The sequence below is a fragment of the Erpetoichthys calabaricus genome, chromosome 14 (assembly GCF_900747795.2).
Source record: "Erpetoichthys calabaricus chromosome 14, fErpCal1.3, whole genome shotgun sequence".
NCBI classification, from domain to species: Eukaryota; Metazoa; Chordata; class Cladistia; order Polypteriformes; family Polypteridae; genus Erpetoichthys; species Erpetoichthys calabaricus.
This window is the reverse complement of record NC_041407.2, coordinates 109,830,303-109,853,314: the sequence shown is the minus strand read 5'-3', so window position 1 is coordinate 109,853,314 and position 23,012 is coordinate 109,830,303. Positions and strand designations below refer to the sequence as shown.

General features: G+C 51.4%; 1 protein-coding gene across 1 annotated transcript; it reads right to left on the bottom strand.

Annotated features, from left to right (window-relative positions):
- Positions 1-75: 75 nt before the first annotated feature.
- On the bottom strand, positions 76-21,325 carry etv4 (ETS variant transcription factor 4). The gene is given in 14 exon segments (XM_051918931.1): positions 76-469; positions 824-925; positions 1,170-1,339; positions 2,322-2,393; positions 2,578-2,646; positions 5,346-5,611; positions 5,720-5,887; positions 6,333-6,459; positions 12,043-12,064; positions 12,066-12,092; positions 17,902-17,954; positions 20,239-20,329; positions 20,578-20,685; positions 21,135-21,325. Coding segments are annotated over 13 exon segments (1,422 nt in total). The 5' UTR covers positions 20,623-20,685; positions 21,135-21,325; the 3' UTR covers positions 76-259.
- Between the last annotated feature and the right edge of the window lie 1,687 nt (positions 21,326-23,012).

The window sequence follows — 23,012 nt, the reverse complement described above, 5'->3', positions numbered from 1 at the left end:
AGCTGACGTTTTAGACAGACCCCCCCTGTGGGGGTCTCGGGGTCCCATCAGGACACAGACAGACTGAGGCCAGGCTCGGACTAACGGGGGTTTTATTCGTGGATCTTTGTGCAGCGTTGCGTTGAGTTTCAGTCTCTCATCATCATCATCATCATCATCATCTTAATTTAAACAAAACACCAAAGCCAATAGATATGTACAGGGGGGGAGGGGTGGTGGTGGTGGGGGTCAGCGTCGTGCCCCCCCACAGTGCGAGCGGCTAGTACATGTAGCCCTTGGGATAGTGCTGCCCCTCGGCGGCCAGGTAGGCGGGACCCTCGTCCAGGTGCGACAGCGGCACGGTGTCCTCCTCGTTGACGTGTCGCTCGAACTCGGACTTGAGCGCCGGCCGCTGATTGTCGGGAAACGCCAGCGAGATGAGGGCTTCGGGCTCGCAGACAAACTTGTAGACGTAGCGCTCGCCGGCCACCTAGAGGACAGGAGGTAGAAGAGCAGCGTTAGGCGGGGACTGAGAGAGACCCCCACCGGCCCCCCAGTGCTTAGCAGATTAGTAAATGAAGTAGACGAGGTGGGGCGCTGGCCACCCACACAGCAATTTGCCCACAAAGTGCCACCCTGACATTAACATAAAGCAGCTTGTCGCCCCCCATTGCCCTGGGGGGGACACTCCTAGGATCCTGCCGGGCATCACCACAGCCTTGGGCTGGAACTCTTCAGCCACATCAGTCCTGGCACAGATGGAAGCCACATGGGCACCACACAGCAGCAGCGTGCCCAACTCTGACACCGCGGACCCCCGTAGCCCCCTGCCAGCCCCACTCACCTTCTGCATGATGCCTTTCTCGTAGTAGTAGCGCAGGGAGCGGCTCAGCTTGTCGTAGTTCATGGCGGGTCGGTTCTTCTGCATCCCCCAGAGCCGGGCCACCTGCAATATGATGATGAAGATGACGATGAAGGCGTGGTGTTACACGTGAAGCATCCTGCATGTTGCCCACCTTACATTAGCCCCAGACCACTCAGTGGCACATTGGGCTGAGGTGTTCACCTTCATGCTGCCCTTCAGGTCACCTCAGCCTAACTGGCACATACCCACAGGGCTGCCCATCTTTGAGGTGGGACAACCCAGTCACCATTTTTGCCCTCAGATTCCACTCAGTCGGGATGCCCACCTCTTCCGGCTCGATGAGCTTGAATTCCATGCCACGGCCAGTCCATGCGATGAAGTGGGAGTTGCCAGGGTCATCGAGGAGAGCCACCAGGAACTGCCAAAGCTGCAATGACCCTCTGCGCTGATAGGGGGCGCCCTCTCGGAACACGGCCCCTGGCTCCTGTTTCATCTCTGTTGACAGAAGGGGGGGGGGGGGGGGGGGAGTGTGAACAAAGAAAGGGCATGAAGAACACAGAAGTGTCACCAACGCTGCCACCAGTGTGACTCATCTGGTCTCAGTTGTCATGTGCAGAGCGCCCTCTGGTGTTCACGTCCAGCACTGTCTGCTTGAATTGATTTTTGACTTCAGTTTCACAGGACCAACATAAAGGAGCCTGGCACTGGCCAGCATGGCTGGGTGTCGGGGGGAAGTCAGCTGGAAAGACGATCACAAACCCCATGACAGGAGCTGCGTCAACAGAAAGTGCCCACCTGGCTTTGTCTTTCCAGTGTCCTGGAGCCAGGCGGGCACCTTCTGCCGTTATTTTAATGCTGCCAGCTGACCTATAGGTGGCACTGTGTGCTGCTTTAATATTTAAAGGCGGTTACTGTTATCCGTGCCACTTGAGTGGGTGAACTGCGGCATCTACAATAGCCAGTGTCCGGCTGCTGGGCGGCTTGTGCCCCCTTGGATTATTGGGGTGGAAGTGGAGGGGCACGTGAGGTTGGACTTACTGGTGTAGCACCGTTCACCCAGTCTTGGAGTGGACTTTGTTGTGGAAGGCGCTATATGTAACTGGTGCCCTGCTTGGTATTCATTAAACATACTAAAAAGTATGCTGTTATGGCGACCTGTTTGGCCAGAGTTTTGAAAGGTGCTATATCAGTGCTTTGTTACACATTTCAAGGACTCACAAAGTCAATCTTATATATTGCAATAAACACAAAGTTTTATGAAAGGCGCTATATAAAGATGCTTTGGCATATGACCCATGATGAATGGTGCAAATATAAAGCGCTGCAAGATGCTTTTTGTTTTATAGCGCCTTTCATGTTTGTCATGGTGCAAGTTCAGGCCCACTGTGCTGTTGCAGCTGCGAGGTTTCAACATGAAAGGCGCTCTATAACATTCCTGGACGACTGAGAAGACCACCGACTGCTGACGCTCACTCACCTTCCAGCTTCTCTGGCACGATGCACGCGTCGTCGCTGAACGGCCTCAGCTGCCGCTTGTCGTACGCGTAGCCTGCAAAGACAGCAGAGAGCCCCACGTGAGACGAGAGGGACGTGGCGAGGTCTCCGCGACAAGGGCAGCGCCGGGACACGCAGACTATCTGGGCTCAGCACGGCTGTCTGCTGCCCTCGCGTGGAACAAGGCCGTAATGACAAGTGCTGGCGACCCTAATAAGGCGGCCGAACGGCAAAGTTACCTTCTGAGCTGTGCGACGCCGCGGCGTAGCTCTCGTTGTGCACGTACATGGATGGGCAGCCTGGCACATCTGCAAGAGAGAAAACAACGACTATTAATAAAGTATCTATCTATCTAGACGGTAAAAAAAAAAAAAAATTGGCATTCTTAACAACACGTAGCCCCAGCCCAATGCAGAGACTCAGCACTAGTGGGCGCTCCATCTCAAATACAGTGCGACTGCACTTGTCCTGAAAGGCGCTATATAAAACCATAAGTGTGTCACGACGCTGCTGACTTCTTAAAAAAACGCCACTACATAAAGTGCGACTGCTTAGTGTTCGTGTGGTATTGATATGAAAGGCATAAAATGGCTGGCACAGTGATCACCACTTCTGGGTTCAAATTTCTGCCCAGTCACTCTCCGTGTGTTTATGCGGATGTTTCCAGGCCCACCCCAGTCATCCCAAGAGGGGTGCTGCTCAGTGTGATTAGCCCATATTTGGGTCAGTGCCTGAATGTGCCCGCTGGTGGACTGGCATCCTGTCCAGGCTCGGTTCCCGCTTTGTGCCACATACATACCTGTTGAATGCTGTGACTTGCTGTGTAGTAAAGGCGCTATATGGATAAAATGCAGGTGACGTCATGGCTGCTGAGTTCCCGACAGCCACAGTGTGCCAGAGAGACAGGACCTGAACAGCGGGCACATTAGGAGGGTGGAAGAGGGCGTTAGGGTGAAGACGATTAACGAGATTACCAAGTGAGTGTTCGGAGCCTATCTGGGCACACACACTGGCATCCTCTATGCGCCTAACAATTGATGTTTTCAGCTCCACAAGACACTGGGCATAAAAGCTAGTGGCAAAGGGGACAGAAAGGTGGGCAGCAGTAGGCACTCAAGAGACATTTCTGGTGAACCAAACAATACACTTTGATTCAGAACAGCACCTTGGCACACACGGCCATCAACACAGAGACATTAGCAGGATGTATGGGCACGTGTCTGGTCCTTCTAGATCACATGGGCACAGGATCATCCTGTAAGGGCACAGCTAGGAGGGGCAGACAAATATATCTTTTATTTATTTATTTTTTATACAGCAAAATGAGCTAATAGCTGCTTAATCATGTTCAGGGTGTGGGGTCCGGAGCCCCTCCTAGCAGCATTGGGCACAAGGCAAGTGCCAGCCCTGAACTGGGTGCCAGTCATATGCAGAGCCAGTTTAGAGTCACAGTCAGTGTAATCAGCATGTCAGTGGAGAACATGCAAACTCACAGTGGACACGGAGACTCAAACCCAAGACACTGGAAGCATGTGGCGCTGCCCGCTGTGCCATCATGTCGTCTGTGGTAATTCATTCTACAGCAGATTCGAATGCCCTGTCTATAAACTCAGTGGGGACGTGCAGGAGATGGGCAGCCTCCCACCAACCCCCCTCACAGAGGCCAGTGGCGGCACAAGCCTGCTGGCAGAGAAGACTTCTTGGTATCATGCCAGGCCAGTGACGGAGTGGGCAGCAGCGGCAGCCTGGCACCTCGTGCACTCACATTTCGGCAGTCGCTCATTTTTTAGTCATGGATGCCTGTGCCTGCAGAGAGGAAGTGGCTCATGTAATCGGAGACCCCGGCGGACCCTCCTGGGAATTCTCGTCTTTCCAGTGCCCTCCGGTGTCTCAATGAGATTCTCCTGGCCAAGGCCGCCAGAGAACTGGGGGAAGGGTGAGGGGGCAGGGGTGACAAAAAAATGCATGAAATCACAGCAGCGGGCACACAAGGGCATGTCAGAGTGCCAGGGGGACTGGGGGAGGTGGCCATGCTGAATTGAAAAGTGCGATGCCCCCTTATGGTGGCATGTTCTCCAAATGTGTTGCAGTGCCCCCTGCCAATCCTAACAGTCCTACTTGAGAGCCCCCCAATGGCCAAATACAACACAATATAGTGCCCTGCACTCACTCTGAATACTCCCCTAGCAGTGTACTGTACAGCACGGCGCCCCCTACTGAGTGCTAATTAGCACTGTACTAAAATTCCAAAATGTGCCCCAATGCGTCTTGCAGTACAGTATAGCGCCCCCTACCGAGGGCTCATTGTTATTCCATTAAACACATTCAAGTTTTCAGCAGTGCACAATACAGTATAGCGCCCCCCATTGAGCTCAGAAAATTACAAAGTGTCCCCCAAGGCAGCGACCCGTACAGCACAGCGCCCCCCACTGGACTAAACAAGCCAAGGCTTTCCTGTGCCAAGCAAACACAAGGGTCCCCAGTGTGGTGTTCAATATGGTGTGCCCCCCCCCCAGCCCCCAAATTCTAATTATTATTGGATTGGCAAAGTTACACTAAAGTGCCCCCAGCAGGATCCACTACGGTATACCCCCCCCCCACCACTGTATGCTAATTACTGCTGTATTACATAAAAGCGTCCCAAAGTGTTATAGCGCTGCCCCACAACTTCCGTTACACTAAATATTGCGAAGCCCCCCAAGGCTGTTTAACAGAATACTGAGTGCCCACCCCAGTACCTACAATTGGCTCTGCACCCCTCTAAGGTTCCAGTGGTTCTTTTATACTGCAAGGCAAATCACAGCACACAAACTGAAGTGCAAGACCACCGACCTCCTGGGGGGGCGCTATACACCCCACCCTTTACTTTTCAGTGAAGTATTTAGTAGAATCGGGGGGTTCACTGGTGGGTTTTGTGCACCATTTTCAATTTCAGGTTCTCTGTTTTCAGACCACCCTACACCCACTACCCACTGCTGTCACGAGTGGCACACTTGCTGACCCTCACCTGGCTCGTAGGCATAATCGGGGGGCTCCTGCTTGACCGCCATATGTGCCACTGGGTATCTCTGTTGTCCGTTACCCGCCATCCTGCTCGCTCGCTCATACAGTGGGTCGTGATACTCCTGCTTGAAGTTCTGTGGCACATAGGGGGCGCTCACCTCTGCCATCTGTTGCTGGTACCCAGCTGCTGCTGCTGGTGCCAGCGTCTCGTGGGCTGCGCTCTGAGAAGAGGAGAAAGAATGGCACACTTCTGTCCCATGTGGTGGGTATCTGGGCAAGGGAAAGAAACAATAGGTCACAGTGGGGAACAAAAGCCAGTGGGCAGGCTAGACCACCGGCAGAGGGAGGAGCTTGTTGTGGCCCCACCTCCTTTCTCACCTGGAGCCCATGGGGTATCCATGTTTGGTTGTAGGCTGTGATGAGCCTGGTGGGTTCAGGTAGCTGGGCTCTGGCTGGGGGTTCAGGGGGGCCTTGCTGGAGTAGTGATGGAGAGGGGACATCGGGTGGGAGGCCTTGTGTCCAATAGATCTGCTCTGGTCATAGGCACTGGGGACAAAGGACAGGAGGTCAGTTAGAGAAGGGCCCCTGCCTCCCTGTACTCCTCCCCACCCAGGTTATCATGAGGCAGAGATTTACCAACCAATACCCGCTGAAACTCTGCTGTGATTCAGGATGCCCTCCTTCTGCCCACCCAAATACTCGTCGGTTGTCTCTGTTAACTTATAATCTTAACAGAACTTTAACATCTCTAACCAGAAGGGGGGGCTGTAGAAGTGCCTGGCCACAAGGAGACCTCTGATGGGCAAACCTCAGGGATCTCCAGGAGCTGAAGACACCTCCATGCCCACATGCCTCTAGCGTATGCCAAATCCAGCCAGCAGGTGGTGCCCAAGACAGTTCATTTCTCGTTTCTTACTCGCTACGGATAAAAGTTCAGTTGAGTTTGTGCCAACTGTTCTTTACAGAAGTGACTGGGTCGGGCATTTCTTACCTGGCATAAAGGCACTGGTCCCCGCCGGGGTAGGGGAAGCTCTGCTTGAGGCTGCAGGAAAGCGTGGGGTTTGATCCCGGGCTCTGGGGCTCCTTTTTGATCTTCACAGGAGGGCTGTGGAAAGCTACTGGGGGTGTTGGGGGGGGTTGGGGGGGGAGAGAAGGAAACAAAAATCAATACAAGAAGTCAGAAGACGCGACGCGATGCGACGGCCATGATGGGAGTGCCCAGTGTCAGCGGACACAGCCAGCCTGTGCCAACCTGGACTGGAGCGGCAGGCATATCTCGATGCATCTACTGTGCCATTTTAGTGGGCAAAGCATTCAGAGCTGGGAACCACAGTCGGACGTAGTGCCCAACTTGAAAGGCGCTATATTGCATTTTCTAATGTGAAACGCTTGATTCAGTTCGGGGTGATCCTTGCCAGTGTGGTAAGCGCAAATGAAGCCCATTGCGGCACTTCTTGTGTGATTTTGGGCAAATACAAAAATAAATTGTATTGTAAATACGCGGGATATGAAATAAGCTGCGCCCGCCATTTGTTATCAACGTTAGGCGCGGTTTGGTTCACGTGCGCCGTAAAGCTGGAGGTCCTCAAAAACAAAAGACGCGATATGACTGGCATAACTGGTCACCTGAGGGCTCTTTGTGCCCTTCGCTTAATTAGAAAAGCGGGAGTAAAGATCAAACTTCAGCTCCGTGTCCCTTGAGCCGTTTGGATTGGCACAAAGAGCTGGAGACGGTCAGCTGAATGCCCAGTATAGTGCCCAGCCAACGTGCATTCTGCGTGCTCTCTTAAAGGGGGGAGGGGGGACTGGGGAAGCCACGCTCACGCGCGGTCTGTCCCTCGCGATCTCCACACGCACGCGCGCGCGCTCTCTCTCGTCCCACGGTCGACGTTGACATAAAAATAACCCGAGCAACAGGCGTGTGAAGTGACGCACGTGTCCTCCGCAGGGGAAACACAAAGCGACGGCGACAAGGGTGGAGCGGTCCTGTCTCGCAGATAAACAAGATCCACCCTTGGGGGGGGGGGGGAGTGTAAGTATTCGCCCATGGCAGCTCGCGCTGTTTCCTGTCCTTTCGATGGGGAGCCGAGCACCCAGCAACTCTCCGAGGGGCGGCAGGGTGGCGCAGCCTTAAGGGGGTCGAATTGCGCACCGTTTGCATGTTCTCTCCGCATCTCCGTCGGGTTACAAAGAGTCGGCCCCTTGCGTGTTTCAGTGAGTGAGCGCGAGCTGGCACCCCATCATGGGTTGATACCCACCTGCCCACTACCGTCACCTGGGGGGTCCTAATTTGAATGAAGTGGGTTTGAAGGTGTGAGGATGTTTGAAAGAATAACTGGCAGCCTCTCACCAGGCTCAGTATTTGATGTCATCCAGCAATCCAACTTGATGTCATATAGCGCCGTACCAAGGGGCTACCCTGCCAAAAATATCCTGGGGCAGATCGAATTAGTGGTGTCACCAACCAGTGAATGAGTTAAGTGACCTGCCAGTCGTCTATCAAAGGTCCTTCTGGCTGACTGATTTATTCCAATTAAGGGTCACGGGCTGCTGCAGCCTCACCGGACAGCACAACACTCAAGGCAGGAATATTCATTTTGTGTGACTCCTTTGATGAGAAACGTGGGCTCAGTCAAGTATCACTTTATATAGCGCCTTGACGATGAACCCTACACATTCTATAATATATGTAGCGCCTTTCCTTGACATGTCGACTGAAGGTGTGCCCTCTTTCTCAATTCCTCAATCTTTTTTTTTTTTATATATATATTCTAAGCTAAGCTGTGGCTCAGCGGATGCCAGCGCTCCTTCTTGGCTCCAGACTGGTGGCTTCAATGCCAATCCGGACCCTTCATGGGTTTGTCTTGGGGGTGCTCGGTTTTCCTTTCACTGCCAAATATGAGCGTATTGAGTTAGTGGATAGTGCCAATGAACACTGGTGTGTGCACGTGAGTGTGCCCTGCAAAGGACTGGCACCCCAACTGGCACTGGCTCCTGCCCTAGCAAGACTAAACTGGATTAGCTTGGTCTGAAGATAGCTGGGCAGACATTGGTTTAAAACGCCCTTTCCTACATGCAGCACTCGTGTGTGTGTGTGTGTGTGTGTGTGTTTCTTTGTATGGTGCCTTCCATGACCAGCCTGAAGTGAGCTCAGCACAATGTCTGCTTTATCTTTCCTTTGTTTCAGGTTTAGTGGGCACTGAGATGGACTGGCACCCCCCGCAGGCCTGTTTTCTGCCTTGCACCCCAGGATAGGCTCCAGACCCCAAGACCCTTTGGGATCAGCTGGGGTGTCACGACTCCCCCCTCTTGTGCCTGTCATCAGTCTGTCAGTCACTTCACAAAGCAGCAGGACAATGGCGGACAGACGATGAACATGTGAAACACATCAAGTGTAGGCGTGTAAGCGTGAGCGGTGACACGCGTGTGCGAAACAGCTGACTCGGCCCTCCCCACCCCAGAATCGAGTCCCCTTCTCAAAGTGACAGCGGTGGGATTTGAACGGTTGACCCAGCAACCTCCAGGGTGGTCCTTTGTTCTCAGCCCTGCCTTTTTCTTCTTCATGGTCAGGCATTGGACTCGCTGGCCAGTCCCACCATAAGACTGAGACCCTCACTATGGTGGCCTCTCGTGGCTCCCACTCACTCACTCCTCGTTTTTGGGACAAAGTGAAGAGTCCACCACGTCTGACTGGCTGCCTCAGTGCCCATCAGCGTAAAGCCCAGAGGTACTGTAAGGACCCCCCATTACCTCCACTTACACTGGGTGGTCACCAGCTCGGTCACCGTGACAATATGGATGTCCACTCTGAGGAAACTGAGTGACGAGGGATGAAACAAGGCTCTTCCTGTAAATGACACTTTATGTCACGGGGGTCCTAATAATATGGTGGAGTGCCAAAGCCCATTAAATACTCCAAGTACCCTTACTGAAGGTCTGCTCAACATGGGAGAGGATTTTACGAGGACATCCCTCCCTGGGCAGGATGTCAGGTCACACAGCGGAGGCCAACAGAATCCACAGGATGGCACAGGGGTCATCTTGGCAAATGGCTTCCCAGTGAGCACACTGGCATAGGACATACAGGTCTGCACCAATCCCACCGCTGGCCCAGTGTCAAAGAATTAGGGTCACGGAGCCACTCACCAATTGGAGGTTGGTTCACGTGTGTCCCCTGGCACTGCAGTGTGGGGCGCTCTGCTCAAGGAATGAGGCTTGGACTTCCTCTGCCCCGGTTTGCCCATTGAAGTCGATAGAGCTGCCAATGCTGCCATGCCGTCACCTGTGTGCCCCCGGGCAAGGCGCTGCTCTGGGCTCCCAGGTGTGCACTGCAGCGGTGGCACAGACTCCTGGCAGGACCAGCTTGCGTCACCAGCCTTTGTCCCAACAGAGCAGCCCACTTTGCAAAGCGCAACTGTGTGATGTTTTTAATTGGTTGGCAAGAGAGCGCAGCCTGGGCTCAGTGCGTGTCCCCAACCCCCCCCCCCCCCAGAAACCCCAGTACCAGTTGAGTTTTCATTCAAACGGAGTGGAGTCTCGCTAAATTCGTACGCTGACCAATGAGGGGATGGGGAGCCGATAATGGGTTGTTCTCGGGGGGTTTAGCCAAAATCTGTAAAAAAAAATACCAGGCACTGGTGAAAGGCGCTATATGCAACGAAGCTGCTGGGCTTCCGAGGCACGACATGGGGCACTACAGAAGCCACTTGAGGTCATCACTGAAATCCTCCGAAGTGTCACCTTGTCGTGACCGGGCCGACTCCCACCCGGCTTTGTGCTCGCCCCTCTTTGTCACTCTTTGTGCGTGAGCCACTCGAGCGCGCTGATCTCCAAACCGTCAATGCCGCCGCCGCCCTGCGCTTTGTCAGACGACCCTCGACAGCGGAGAGCATCCTTAGCGGCAACAGAAAGGGCCTTATGGGGCTCATTTGCATATGCAAATCAGCGGCTTTGAATGTGAACAGCGAGCAGGAAGTGGGAGGAGGCGCGCCTAAGGGGGGGGGGGGGGGGGGGGGGGGGGGGGGGTTGAATCGTCGGGCTCGGCGGTAATTAGCGGCTGTGTGGAGGGCAAACAGACTCGTCTCAAGGCGCGCGCGTGCGCTGTTCACGCCGACGCAGAGGGGGGTGACATCCTGTGAGGCGGCGCCGGGGCGACAGATGAAAGGCACTATATGAGGGAAGGGATGAAGGGCTCCCTTATATAGCGCCCTGATTATTATGGAGGTCCCTTTAGCTACACGTATTACAGCACTTGAATTCATACTTTATTATTAATAATCATTCATCAATACAGAGCAGCAACAAATCTGGGAGAACATATAAAGTGGAATAGAGAAGGACACCAGTGCGGAAATGGCTGCGTGCGACACCTTTAATCGAGTGGCAGCCATTCCGCAGTCAGCGTTTGGAGATTCCAGATCGACTCCCGCCCGCTGCCCCACCAACTTAAATGGTCCAAGGTACCAGGATCTTCTGTGGTCTTCAGAGTTCACTGCGCACGCGCCAGTCGATTGCCAGAGTCTGTTAAGTGTGTGTAATAAATGGAGGGTGTGGCCAAAAGCCCCCAAATCTTTTGAACTTGTCGAATGCCGGATTGATCAAACCCACCTGTGTGAGTGGCAGTGCCAATGCTCAGCACCCTGCCAGACCCCTTGTTTCTAACACATTTTGATTTTCCCCACTGCCGATGGTCCGCTGGGACATTACTGTTATTGTAAAGGAGCGTAAGGATGGACTGGCAGACTGGCCAGGGTGGTTGGTGGCACCTTATGGGGTGGGGGGCGGAAAACAAAGCAATGGACGGGTGGTGGTGGACGTCCTGCTGGAGTAACAACTGGCATCACTCAGAGTTGGATTCTGCAGCCCAGGGTGAGTCAGTGTGTGTGTGTGTGTGTGCCCTCTGATAGACTCGTCCCATGAGGTTGAGATGTGCCCGTCCCAAGACTGATGGACTAATAGACATTAGGGGAGGTGTTATGATGTGCCCCTTCCTGAGGGGGGCGCTCTCTCTGGGTGTTCTTGCTGCTCCTCCTCACTCTTAACATCTTCCTTTAACTCTTACAGTCAATCTGAGAGCCTGAAGGACACCCGTCCAGAGTCCACCAAGCCATTTTCTAGCCATTCAAGCTCTCAGAGATGATTATATAGCGCCTTTCATGCCACACACACACACACACACACACACACTGTCCTCAAGAAGCATATCAGCCAATAGGAGAAACTACAAGTTATATGGCGCTATTGGGAGAGAAGACCCCATAGGTCCCAGATCAAGCATGCGTACCAATTCATTTTATATAGCGCCTTTTTGTGAGTGGGAAAACTGCCAGAATTGTGAGATCTGTCAATGTAACTGTCATCGAGTTACGTGTGGCCCCCTTATCGGGTGATTGTGTTTTAAATTATATAGTGCCTTCAGAGGTGATACCCTCCAAACTTTCCGGTTTCACAGCTTTATAGCGTCTTTTGCTTCACAACAGGGAGACCCCCAATTTTCTGTAGCGGCTTTAATGAGCAACACCCTCCCTACAAGGACAGTCCTGTCACCAATGAAACTAAATGGCATATAGCGCCTTTCATGGTATCCACCCTTTGTCAGTGGCACACACACAAACCATAACTTACATCATCAAGACCTCTACAATCATTCAGTATAGCGCCTTTCATTGCCAGCTGGTACACACCAAGTGGGGGATACTCACGGTTTTCTGAATGGAAGTCGGGGCACAAACTGCTCGTCGCTGTCGGGGCACTTGAGCTGTAAAGAAAGAGAGGAACACACCCATTAGAAAGTGGGGTCTTCTACCCTGTTATATGCCCAGATGCACTGCAGGTGGTGTGCCCATTATTATGCCCAACACCATGCTTGAAAGATCTGACCAAGCTGAACAACTTTAATACCCCCCCTGAGGGTGTCTGCTCAATATATGCCCAATGCACCCTTGGTAAAATCATGTTATGCACCCAGATGCCCTTCCTCTAGGTTGTCTACCCATTACATGCCCAATGCCATGCTATGAAAGGGTCTGAACAAGTTATACACCCAGATGATTATTGTATTGTAAAGTGTCCTGTGAGTGTATGAAAGGCGCTACATAAATAAAACATTATTATTATTATTATGCCCATCTCTGGGTGATCTGCCAATTATATGCTAATGCTACTTGAATCAAATCAAGTTATGCACCCTGATGCCCCTCTATAGGTGCCCATTAAATTCCCTCAGTGGCCTACTGGAGTGTTTCTTCCCTATTGGTAGGCCAGGTGCCCCTTGGATTGTCAGTCTGCCCACTTATTCTCTTAGGTACCACCGACTAGTGACTATCAGTGTCATGCACATGGCATTGTAAGGGTGGTATTCATTTAACAGACTCACCGTAAATGTGCCATTATCAGCACTACATCGTTACATCTGAATACATGGGTGGCATATAACATGCAGGCATAGCAATGAGGCTGCTGCCCGGCCCACTACTCGGTGCCAAAGTCTGCTGCCACAGGATTGAGCCCATTACTGCAATCGAGAGGGCACATCAGTTTTTGGAATTGTCACAATCTCTTGGTGTTATTCTGCTCTAAAGTGGCACTGAGGCTCTAGGACTGAAAATTGCTCACCAGAGGGCACCTGAGGCACTGCCCTTCTTCTGTGAGTGGCACCTACAGTATTAAATACATTTATTTGCAGTATGGAGTTACACTGGCATGACTATGTACTGATTTGCTGGCCATGAATTGGGTAAGAGGGTTTAAAAGCGGGCAGACGTATCTCAGATATTGGCATTCTTTGCTCGTTTTTTAGAATGTTCCTGCGCTGTGATTCTCCTGAAGGCCCCCAAGTACTCATATGAATGTGACACAATGGGATTGGTACTGCCAGCTCTACCTCTGCTGCAGACAGTGGTGCCCACCTCCTCCCTACTCACAGCATAGTGATGATCCACATGGGTGGCACCTGATGCGCCTTTCAAGGCCGTCATTGTAACTGAAGCCCCCACTGTAAGCCCACCACACAACGGGCTGATTAATGTCCCCAGAGTGTCAGCTGCCAGTGGAGCCAATCAAAAACAATGCCGCCCTTTGTCTTGTCACGGGCACACCAAGAGCCAGTGTGTGCCCGTGCTATAGTAGCCTTGCCCATTTGGGTTATCTGCTGGTTACTGTCGCAGGGCAGCGGTCAGTCTGTGGTGGTTTAAAGTGGTGAGTGACCGACACACAGCTGGACACCTGAACTGATGTCCTGTGCCCTTCATAAAGCGTCAAATGACTATGGCATCTGTGAAAGACAAAGAAAGGCACAGCCAACTGAACTAGGCAGTGGGTGCTCCATGTCGAACCAACCCATGTCTGGTGCATACTGATGCCAGGACAGGCCACTTATCTGTGCCCCCTAACTGGAAGAGCGGCTTCAGAAGATAAATGAATGAGGAGACCACCTCTGACATCCAGGGCATCATCACACTGATGTGGCCAGCCACGGGGAGCAGGGTGCCAGGAACTGTCTCAAAATCCCTGTTTGATGTTGGTACAGATGTTGGAGCTTTGCCCAACCAAGGCGGCATTTCTCAGATTTAAGTAGCACTTGAGGCTCCTTGTCACACAAGTCCCGTTGAGTTACGTAGTTCTGATTTTTTGTGGCGCACCCTCTGGAGTACCCATCCCAAAATACACAGTAAGTACCCTCTGAGGTACATTGAAACTGCAATTGGGCAAGATGTGGGGTGCCAGCGCTACCACAGGGAGCCTTCTGGAAGCTACCAAACAGTGCCAACTGGCATGAAGGGATATGTGGGGCTGTAAGCTCTTTTGGCCATTGGAAACATGCCAAGATGCCAAGGCTGGGTTGCCTCTGTCTTTTACTGTATAGGGCACTCGATGATGCAGTAACTGTAGAGTGGACCCCCAATGTCAAAGGCCCATGGAAGGTGCCAACCCTGGATGTCCGAGTGCCACAAAGAGTAGCAAAGCCTGGATAGAACCCCAGTCCACATTAATACACACCCACTGTCAAAACGGAGGCGAGGGCACCAGGGGGTAATTTAGCTAGGCACATCCCCCCCAAATATTATGTTGACCACTTATGCTGTTGGCTATACTACTGTTTGATGGGTTTTATCACACTGTGCCCCATCTAGTACTTCAGATGCCCCCTTGCCATTTTGGGCTACGGCTATGCCAGGCCACCTTGAGACGTGGGTATGGAGAGAACATGCAGAGTTGACACAAGTAGCCGAGGGGCTCATTGTGTGCCAGCTGTCCCACCACAACAGGTGAAGCCCCTCAGACGGAATCGGGAGGGTCGCCATCGCCTGCCCAAGTCTCTAAGATTCTGCCCCTCCATTCGTTTTTCTGGGCTTCTTTTCCACACTGTGGCCAACCGTGAAAGGCACTATATAAATCACAGCTGGCGTCATACGTCACTCCCTTTACACCTCCCGTCCACTGGCAGCCACGAAAATACAAAACTTAATAAAAAAAAAACACTTCAGTGAGTCCATCGTTATATGGCGCCTTTCCTCGACACCTCATAACAAAGCCACAAGGGAAATAAAAACTGAAGAGGGCGAGAAAAACAAGAGCGCTTAAAAGTACGAAGAGCACATATAGCGCCGTTCAGTGCCAGCTCCTCGACTCTCAGTACCGGACCGGGGACGCCATGCAGACGATTCGCAGTAAGAACTTGCCCGTTTTCAGACCCCCTCTAATCCACTTCAAGGGGGCTGGAGGTCGGGGTCTACCCGAGGAACGCATGGCAGGCACAAAGACGCCCCTTCGGTGGGCACAAGCAGCTGATCGGCCCCGCCACCTTGGCTTACCCTTTTAATATAGCGCCTTTCCCGGAGGATCGTCGAACATTCTAGAACATTTCCTTTGCGGGATTCGGCCGGCTGTTTAATTACGCATTGGACTGCAGTACCCCTGCCGGGCGCGGACCCTCAGGCCACTTTGAGCTTCTCTGAGATCGTCACCCACCTCCCGCTCACTCTTAGCCGCTGAGCGACGCCTCCTTTTAACTTGAAATGGACCCCCGGCCACGCTGGCCTGCTGCACGTGACCAAAGCTCAGCTGTTTACAAGCATCGCCAAATCAAAGGTCAGCTGATCGGGACGAGTTAGCCAATCGTCTGACGAAGGTCAAAGTCCACCAAGGCCTCGGCCTCCCCAGCTGGCATCGCCTCGTTATGTAACGCGCGCACTTTCGCTTCTCCGCGACCCCCGTCACGCTTTGTGTGACCTCATTCAGTCTGTGGAAACGCCACAGTTGAGAATATCAAAGATACGTGAAAACCTCGCGGTGCTGCTGCGTTACAAGAAGCGGACCTTCAAGCAAACAAACAAACAAACAAACAAATAAATAAATAAATAAATAAATAAACAATACAGCTGTCCTGATAGGGGAAATGGAGAAGTCTAGAAAAGGTGACCAGGTGTGTGTGTATGTCGTGTGGTGTACGGTCACCGTGATGCCAGCTCAGGTAGTGGGGGACTACAGAGTGGCAATCACCTCGCCTATCCTGGCAGTGCCACTCGGCAAACGGCAGGCTGCATGTGATGAAGGACAGGGGTGAGTGAAGAGCGGGACAGTGAGGAGCTTCACAGAGCAGGCACTCGCTCGCTCCTTTATATAGCGCCTTCCGAACACAGCAAAATGAACGGCGTCACATTAACTTTGGAGTACACGTGACAAATGGGACCTTAAAATGAACTTGTAATGTGTTATAGCAGCTCGGTACACATACAGAACACACACAGTACACATGGAGTATACATACATACATACATACATGTATCTGTGTGTGAAGGAAAATATTCATAGTGTATCCATCCATCCATTTTCCAACCCGCTGAATCCGAACACAGGGTCACAGGGGTCTGCTGGAGCCAATGCCATCCAACACTGGGCGCAAGGCAGGAACCAATCCCGGGCAGGGTGCCAACCCACCGCAGGGCACACACAAACACGGGTCAATTTAGGACTGCCAATCCACCTAACCTGCATGTCCTTGGACTGTGGGAGGAAATCCACGCAGACACGGGGAGAACATGCAAACTCCACACAGGGAGGACCCGGGAAGCGAACCCAGGTCCCCCAACTGCGAGGCAGCAGCGCTACCCACTGTGCCACCGTGCCGCCCATTCATAGTGTACAATGTGTGTTATATTATTATTATAAATATAATGTGCATATAGGTGTATCTTATAAATATGTGTATCACACAGTATATATATATATATACATACACACACACATATGGGTATATATGTGTGTTAATATATCCATCCATTTTCCAACCCGCTGAATCCGAACACAGGGTCACGGGGGTCTGCTGGAGCCAATCCCAGCCAACACAGGGCACAAGGCAGGGAACCAATCCTGGGCAGGGTGCCAACCCACCGCAGGTGTTAATATATAGTAAAAGTATATGTAATGTGCGCGTGGGCTATAGCATGTATGCGCATGTCTATTATAAATATAACTTGTGTCTTTATGTTTATACCTATAACGTGTGTGATATATTATATTGGTATTACACATAATGTGAATGCGGGTGCGCATAGGTAGATATTTACCTGTCTGTATTATAAATGAGTCTGTATTGTAAATGTAATATGTGTATCTATATGTATATATATATATTCTGAATATGTGATTCAGAATGTGCTGGCGCCCTGCCCAGGGATTGTTTCCTGCCTTGCGCCCTGTGTTGGCTGGGATTGGCTCCAGCAGACCCCGTGACCCTGTAGTTAGGATATAGCGGGTTGGATAATGGATGGATGGATATGTGATTATAAATACTATTTAATATAATGTGTATACACACACACACACACACACTGTATATAGTGTGTGTGTAGGTATTTATACTGTACCGTTATTTAATATTATATACACCTCGTGTGTGTGTGTGTGTGCCCGTGTACAGTATATTGTATTGTGCAGCCCCCATTGCTTTCTCGCACGTTTTCAGGTGTTAACGCTCACCGATTTGCTGTCCTGTAAGCTCAAACTTTACAAAGTGACTACTCGAGAGTTCCTGTCGCGCTCTCACAGATCGGTCTTTTAGTTGAACAGTCCAGCGATTAATAACGACATTAACGGGGGGCTGGAGGGGGGGTTCTTGCTATGGAGAGCACAAGCACCACCCCATGATAGACGCGGACCCCCGACAAACCCCCCCCCCCCCCCACCCCACCCCACCCCGAGTTCGAGTCACACGAGCGCCCCTCCCTGCGCTCCCTCGGAGTGCCAAAGCTCGAAAGGCGACGACAAAAGCGCCGCATCTGAAACGTTGCCAGGGCGCCCCGTTGATGGAGCGGCGCATTGAGCGCACCGTGAAGAACACAAAATGCTTCGGCCGAAGCCGAGTCGCTTTCCACGAGGCCTTTATCTGGATTACAACAGGCGCTTGTGTGCAGACATGTCAATGGCGTATTATAAATGGCAGTTTTAGGAGGAAAACGGGCACGGCCCCAACTTCTGCAGCGACACAAAGTAAATAGAGAACGGCGGAATCACCGCGAGACGTGAGATCAGAACACAAATCACAAAACAGCACAAAGAGCCTTACCCTCCGTTAGCCAAGTCTCCTGAAGCTGGCTTAAGTCCTGAAAAAGGTCTGCAGAAAGAAGAAAAAAGACAGAAAAATAAAAAAGCAGCTAAGGACTGACGTCTTCACTGAAACCGAGGGACTGCAGGCCGCCTCGCCAGCCCCTCATCCCGCGCCTCCCTCAGGTCAAGTTGAACTAGAAGACCCCCGCACTGCCCGTTGCCCTTCATTTATCGCGTTGTTTCTGTTTCACCCCACCGTCCACACGGTGCACACACCTAATCCGCACCAAGACTCGTCGGGATGCCCTAAAATAACCGAAGCGAAGTCTACACGCCGGGCGGCGCCATCCCAGAGCTCAGAAGGAGCCTGCACTCCACGTTAATGGGATGTGCGAGGAAAATCAGAATTTCCAGAAAACAAACCCCACAGGCAAGCAAGAAGAAAACGCAGACCCCACGTAAACACTAACGGGGTCGTTTAGATGGCGACTGGCGTCATTTCAGATACATTTCGTCACGTCTGCTTTGTTTTTTTCCCCAGTTGAAGCAGAGCCGAGTGAAGTGACCGGCTCATGGTCACACCGTCACACCGTAAGACGAGTATGTCACACTAACGCCGCGCAGCTGCTTAAGTTATTTAACGATGTCATCTGTTAGATTGCTATTGACATTATTTAATCTTCCGCAATCGTTTTAAAAATATTCCTTTACACTCCCCCTTATATTCCATCATTGTTTCTGACAATACAATACCATTTATTTTTGTGTATACCAAAATCACACAAGAAGTGCTGCAATGCTTTAACAGACCCTGCCTCTTGACTCTCTAAGAAGATAAGGAAAAACTCCCAAAAAAATAAAATGGAAGAAATCTCGGGAAAGGCAGTTCAAAGAGAGACCCCTTACCAGGTCAGCTGGGCATGCAGTGGGTGTCAAAACGAAGGGGGATCAATACAATACAAATACTGACGCGGTGGCGCAGTGGTTAGCGTGGCCGCTGCACGGCTCTAAGGACTTGGGTTCACGGAGCCGAACTGCGTGCTCTCTTCTTATTTGTTAAAACGATTCGCTTGGTCACGTTGGTCTGTTTGTTCTGAATGTTCCTGCCTTGGCACTGATGGTACTGACTCAGGCTCCGGGCTACTTGGCAGCTGGTTCAAAAATAGAAGGACAGGCACCGTTTTTACACCACAGTCTGCTGGAATGGGTGCCTTCATTTCCCACCCTACCCCTTTGTCAGTCCATCCATCCATTATCCAACCCGCTGAATCCGAACACAGGGTCACGGGGGTCTGCTGGAGCCAATCCCAACCAACACAGGGCACAAGGCAGGAACCAATCCTGGGCAGGGTGCCAACCCACCGCAGATCCATCCATCCATCTATCCATTTTCTAATCCTGAGCAGGGGCAGCTGGAGCCTAACCCAGCAAGCACTGGGCACAAGGCAGGAACAGACCCGGACGGGGGAGCCAACCCAGCGCTGACAGATAAAGTCAAACGTTTAACATTCGCGTCCATCCATCCATCCATGGAGCCAGAGCGGTCCTATAGGGGAACCATTTTTGGCTCCCAGAATCCCATTCAGAAGAAGGTTCTGGAAAGACCCTTTTAATTTATGTAGACCCCATAAAAGACTCTTTTGGTCACAGAGTTGTCTCAGTGGGTCTTGATTTTCAAAGGACACGTCCATAACACATCAGACTAAGTTCCGGTTTTCTTAACCTGTTAGTGTCCTGTAGCCCACCATACATCAAAGAATTCTTTTGTTTTACATTTTAGAAAGTTTTGAAAGCGCAAAGAATCAACTTCATATACAAAGAACCCGAGAATGAAATGGTCACGCAATGGTGGAACCATACAACCCAGTAAAAAAAAAACCACACACACAAAGTGCCATCAAAGCACCGGGACTTTGAGGGGTATACACTGGGCACAAACCCTGGACGGGGGACCAGTGTGAAGACACACACGCATGCGCGGTGGGGTCAGTGTAGCGTGGACTCCTCTTATCCATACACTCGAGTCACTCGTGTTTCGTGTTTCTGCAGCTCTCGTCTCTGTGCCGATGCTGCTTTCTAGTTCACTGGACGTTAAGAAATTCGACAAACGACAGGCGACCATGCAGGGTCGTCCTTTTAGCCAAAGTTCGCACTTTTTAATTTCTGTTACGTATTTTTTTTTCGTGTATTTCTCAAGCGTATCTCGCTAGTTTCGATTGTCTTATTCTTCTTATTTGTTTGTTTCTTATTCTTCTTTTTTTTGCTAACGTTTCTCACCAATGCCAAAGCACAAATGCGACACAAAGGAAACTGTTTTGTAAGAACGCCTGATGTAAAAGCTTAAAAAGTACCTTCCGATTCCTGAGGGGGCAATTCTCTGTCCATATATTTCCTTTTTGCAGCCATCAAAGACCTGTTTATGGCTCCATTTCCTTGTGGTTTCTGCAAAACACAATTTGTCGCAGTCAAAGCAAGGCAAGGGAGGGAGAGCGGGCGAGAGATAATAAAAGTATTAAACTTTGCCCCGACTTACCGTCCGACACCACCTAAAACTGAAAAAAATGAAGATCCGAGGCCCTTACCTCCCCCACTCCCCCGGTGCCCCATGGGCATAAAGTCAGGGCATCTGCGGGCACGCAGGCCCCGCTCGCCCACGAAGTTGCAGACACGTTTAAGGTTTTCATACTCACGTTTGCGAACGTGTAAGGCACTTGCTGGTCCAAGTATCCGTCCATCCTACCCTCGCTTGGCTAGCCGTTGGTGGTCATTTAGTCGGCGCTGAGTGACACCCACACCGCCTGGACAGGGAGGGAGGGAATACGGAAAGGGAGAGGAGAGCAGAGGAGAGGAGAGGAGAGTCTGAGCGACACTTGTGAATGAAGCGCGCGGAGGGGGGGGGGGGGGGGGGGGGGGTAGAAACAACAACACGCCTCTAAGAATGAGTCCCATTCACAAAAACACAGTGACCTGCCTTCCCCTTCTCACTGTTTGCGGGGTGGGCACCGCGTTTCCGCTCTCAGCCCACCCCGCACATTCGTACTTCGCTTGTCCTCCTGCCGTTGTTGTTGTTCTTGATATTTTTTTTTTTTTTGTGGGCACATGCTGCAAGTTTCGGTGCCCGCGCGCGCCGTTCCGTGTCACGCATCCTCCCGTTTTTGCACGATAGCAGTGGCGCCACGCAGGACCCTGCCGAAACAAACACCCCCCCCCCCCCCCCATAAAAGCTTGCCTCCTGCTTTCCCCTCACCTGGTCCTCTCTCCGCAGGCTGTCGGCGAGTCGCTTTCTGTCCCAGCCGGATAACCAAGAGGCATCGATAACGTTTTTTTGACTTTTTCTCAATTCGAATAGTAATAAAAGTGCAGGCAGAAGTGAGCACTGATTTGCACAAGACCTGTTTTTCTTGCTTTCGGACGTGTGTTTGCCCAAGGGAGTTACTGATTGGTGAACTTCCCCCCTTTTTTTTTTCATGGGCTCGAATTTCGTTCTCTTTGTTTTAATGAATGACCTGACTTTCTGAATGAAATCTCAGCAAAAGAGCCAACCAATCAGCGACGCAGTTCTAGTCACCCGTGGCAACCGGGGCGGGCCTGGGCACCACCTGGCCAATCGGCGCGCAGCACCCCTGGACTCTTTCTGCTCGCTTCTGCAGTTGTTTCTCATTCACAAAAAAAAGAAGAGTTTCATTCATAAAAAGTTGGAAAGGTCCGAGCGGACCCAGCTTAGAGCCCGCGGTGCCCCTTGCGTGTGTGTGTGTGCGTGTGGCGTGTAAGACCCTCCAGCAACGGACGGCTTTCTGCTTCCGTCCTTAAAAAAGGAAGCGACTTTACTTTTTACAGCGCTTGTAGATTAAACAAAAATGGCAAACATAAGCAACTCCCTGTTCGCAGCTGAAGGCAAATCTCCGTTCAAAAACTAAAAAAAAAAACAGTAAGGACCCACGAAATAAGGGGCTCGAGTTACAGCATGGCGATGGCGCTCGGGTTTATATATGGGATGTCATCGCGTGCTGAGCTACTCACAAGGCATAACGCTGGAGACGCTTCGTTAATGGACGGCATCGTTTGCTTTATGATAACAGGCAGGACCCCCACCCCCCGCCGTAGCGTGCCAAGGGGGCGGGCAAGCATTTATTATGACTGCAGTGGTATTAATAACACGGCCTGCTGCCATTATTCATCGCCGAGCCAGCGAAAGTAAATCATTGAAATTAACGCACGATTATGATTTTTGGTCTTGTTTTGCAGCAGTAATTCGAGAATATGGCGTTCTTGCGTTCAAATCCCAATGGCCGGCCGTTTCCTTTGTCGAGTTTACGCGTTCTTCCTGTGTTGGTGTGTCGTGTTTTTCGCCCGTCCGCCCCTCTCCTGACAGACGTGCAGTGCGAGAAATGGAAGGTCGACGCTAAACTGACCAGCGTGAGCCCTGCGAGGGTCTGGCGGCCTGTCCGGGGATGTTTGCTGCCCTGCGCCCACAGCTGGAGGGGCAGCCTGCACACTTCCATCCATCCTCCAAGCCCGCGCTTTACCTAAGGCAGGAACAATCGCTGGACGGGCCGCCAGTCCACGCAGGAAAACCACGACAATCCACGTAACCTGCACTCTTGAAAACACTCGGTCGGTGACGGCACCTGGTGTTCTTTACCGAGGTGTGTGGCTCCTCGTTGCGCTTGACAAAGCGCCATTTCATTCTGGCGATGAAGTTGACTCTTTGTGCTTTGAAAAACTTCCTCATATGCCGAAAAAACAAACTGATATGTTTAATGTATGGCAGGCTACCTAGAAGATCAGGCCATTAAGAAAACCTGAATGAGTGTGCGCAGTGAGAGTCCTCGGGATTTCACAAATCTCTTTATGGTTATTTAGTGCACGGAGCCTGCGTTACAGATCGAAATAAATAGAAAGTTCTTTCTGGAACCTTCACGTGGATGGCTCTTTCAGCAACCAAAAATGGGTCCCCTATGTCAGTGGTTCGCAAACTGTGGGCGCGAAGATGTGAAAGAAAGAAAACAAGAATCGAAAATATGAAAAAAACATCTATTAAAACCAAAACAAATTAACTTAAACTACTACATTCTGATACTAGAAAAAATACAGAGTCAGATAAATGTTAAGTAGGTATACTACA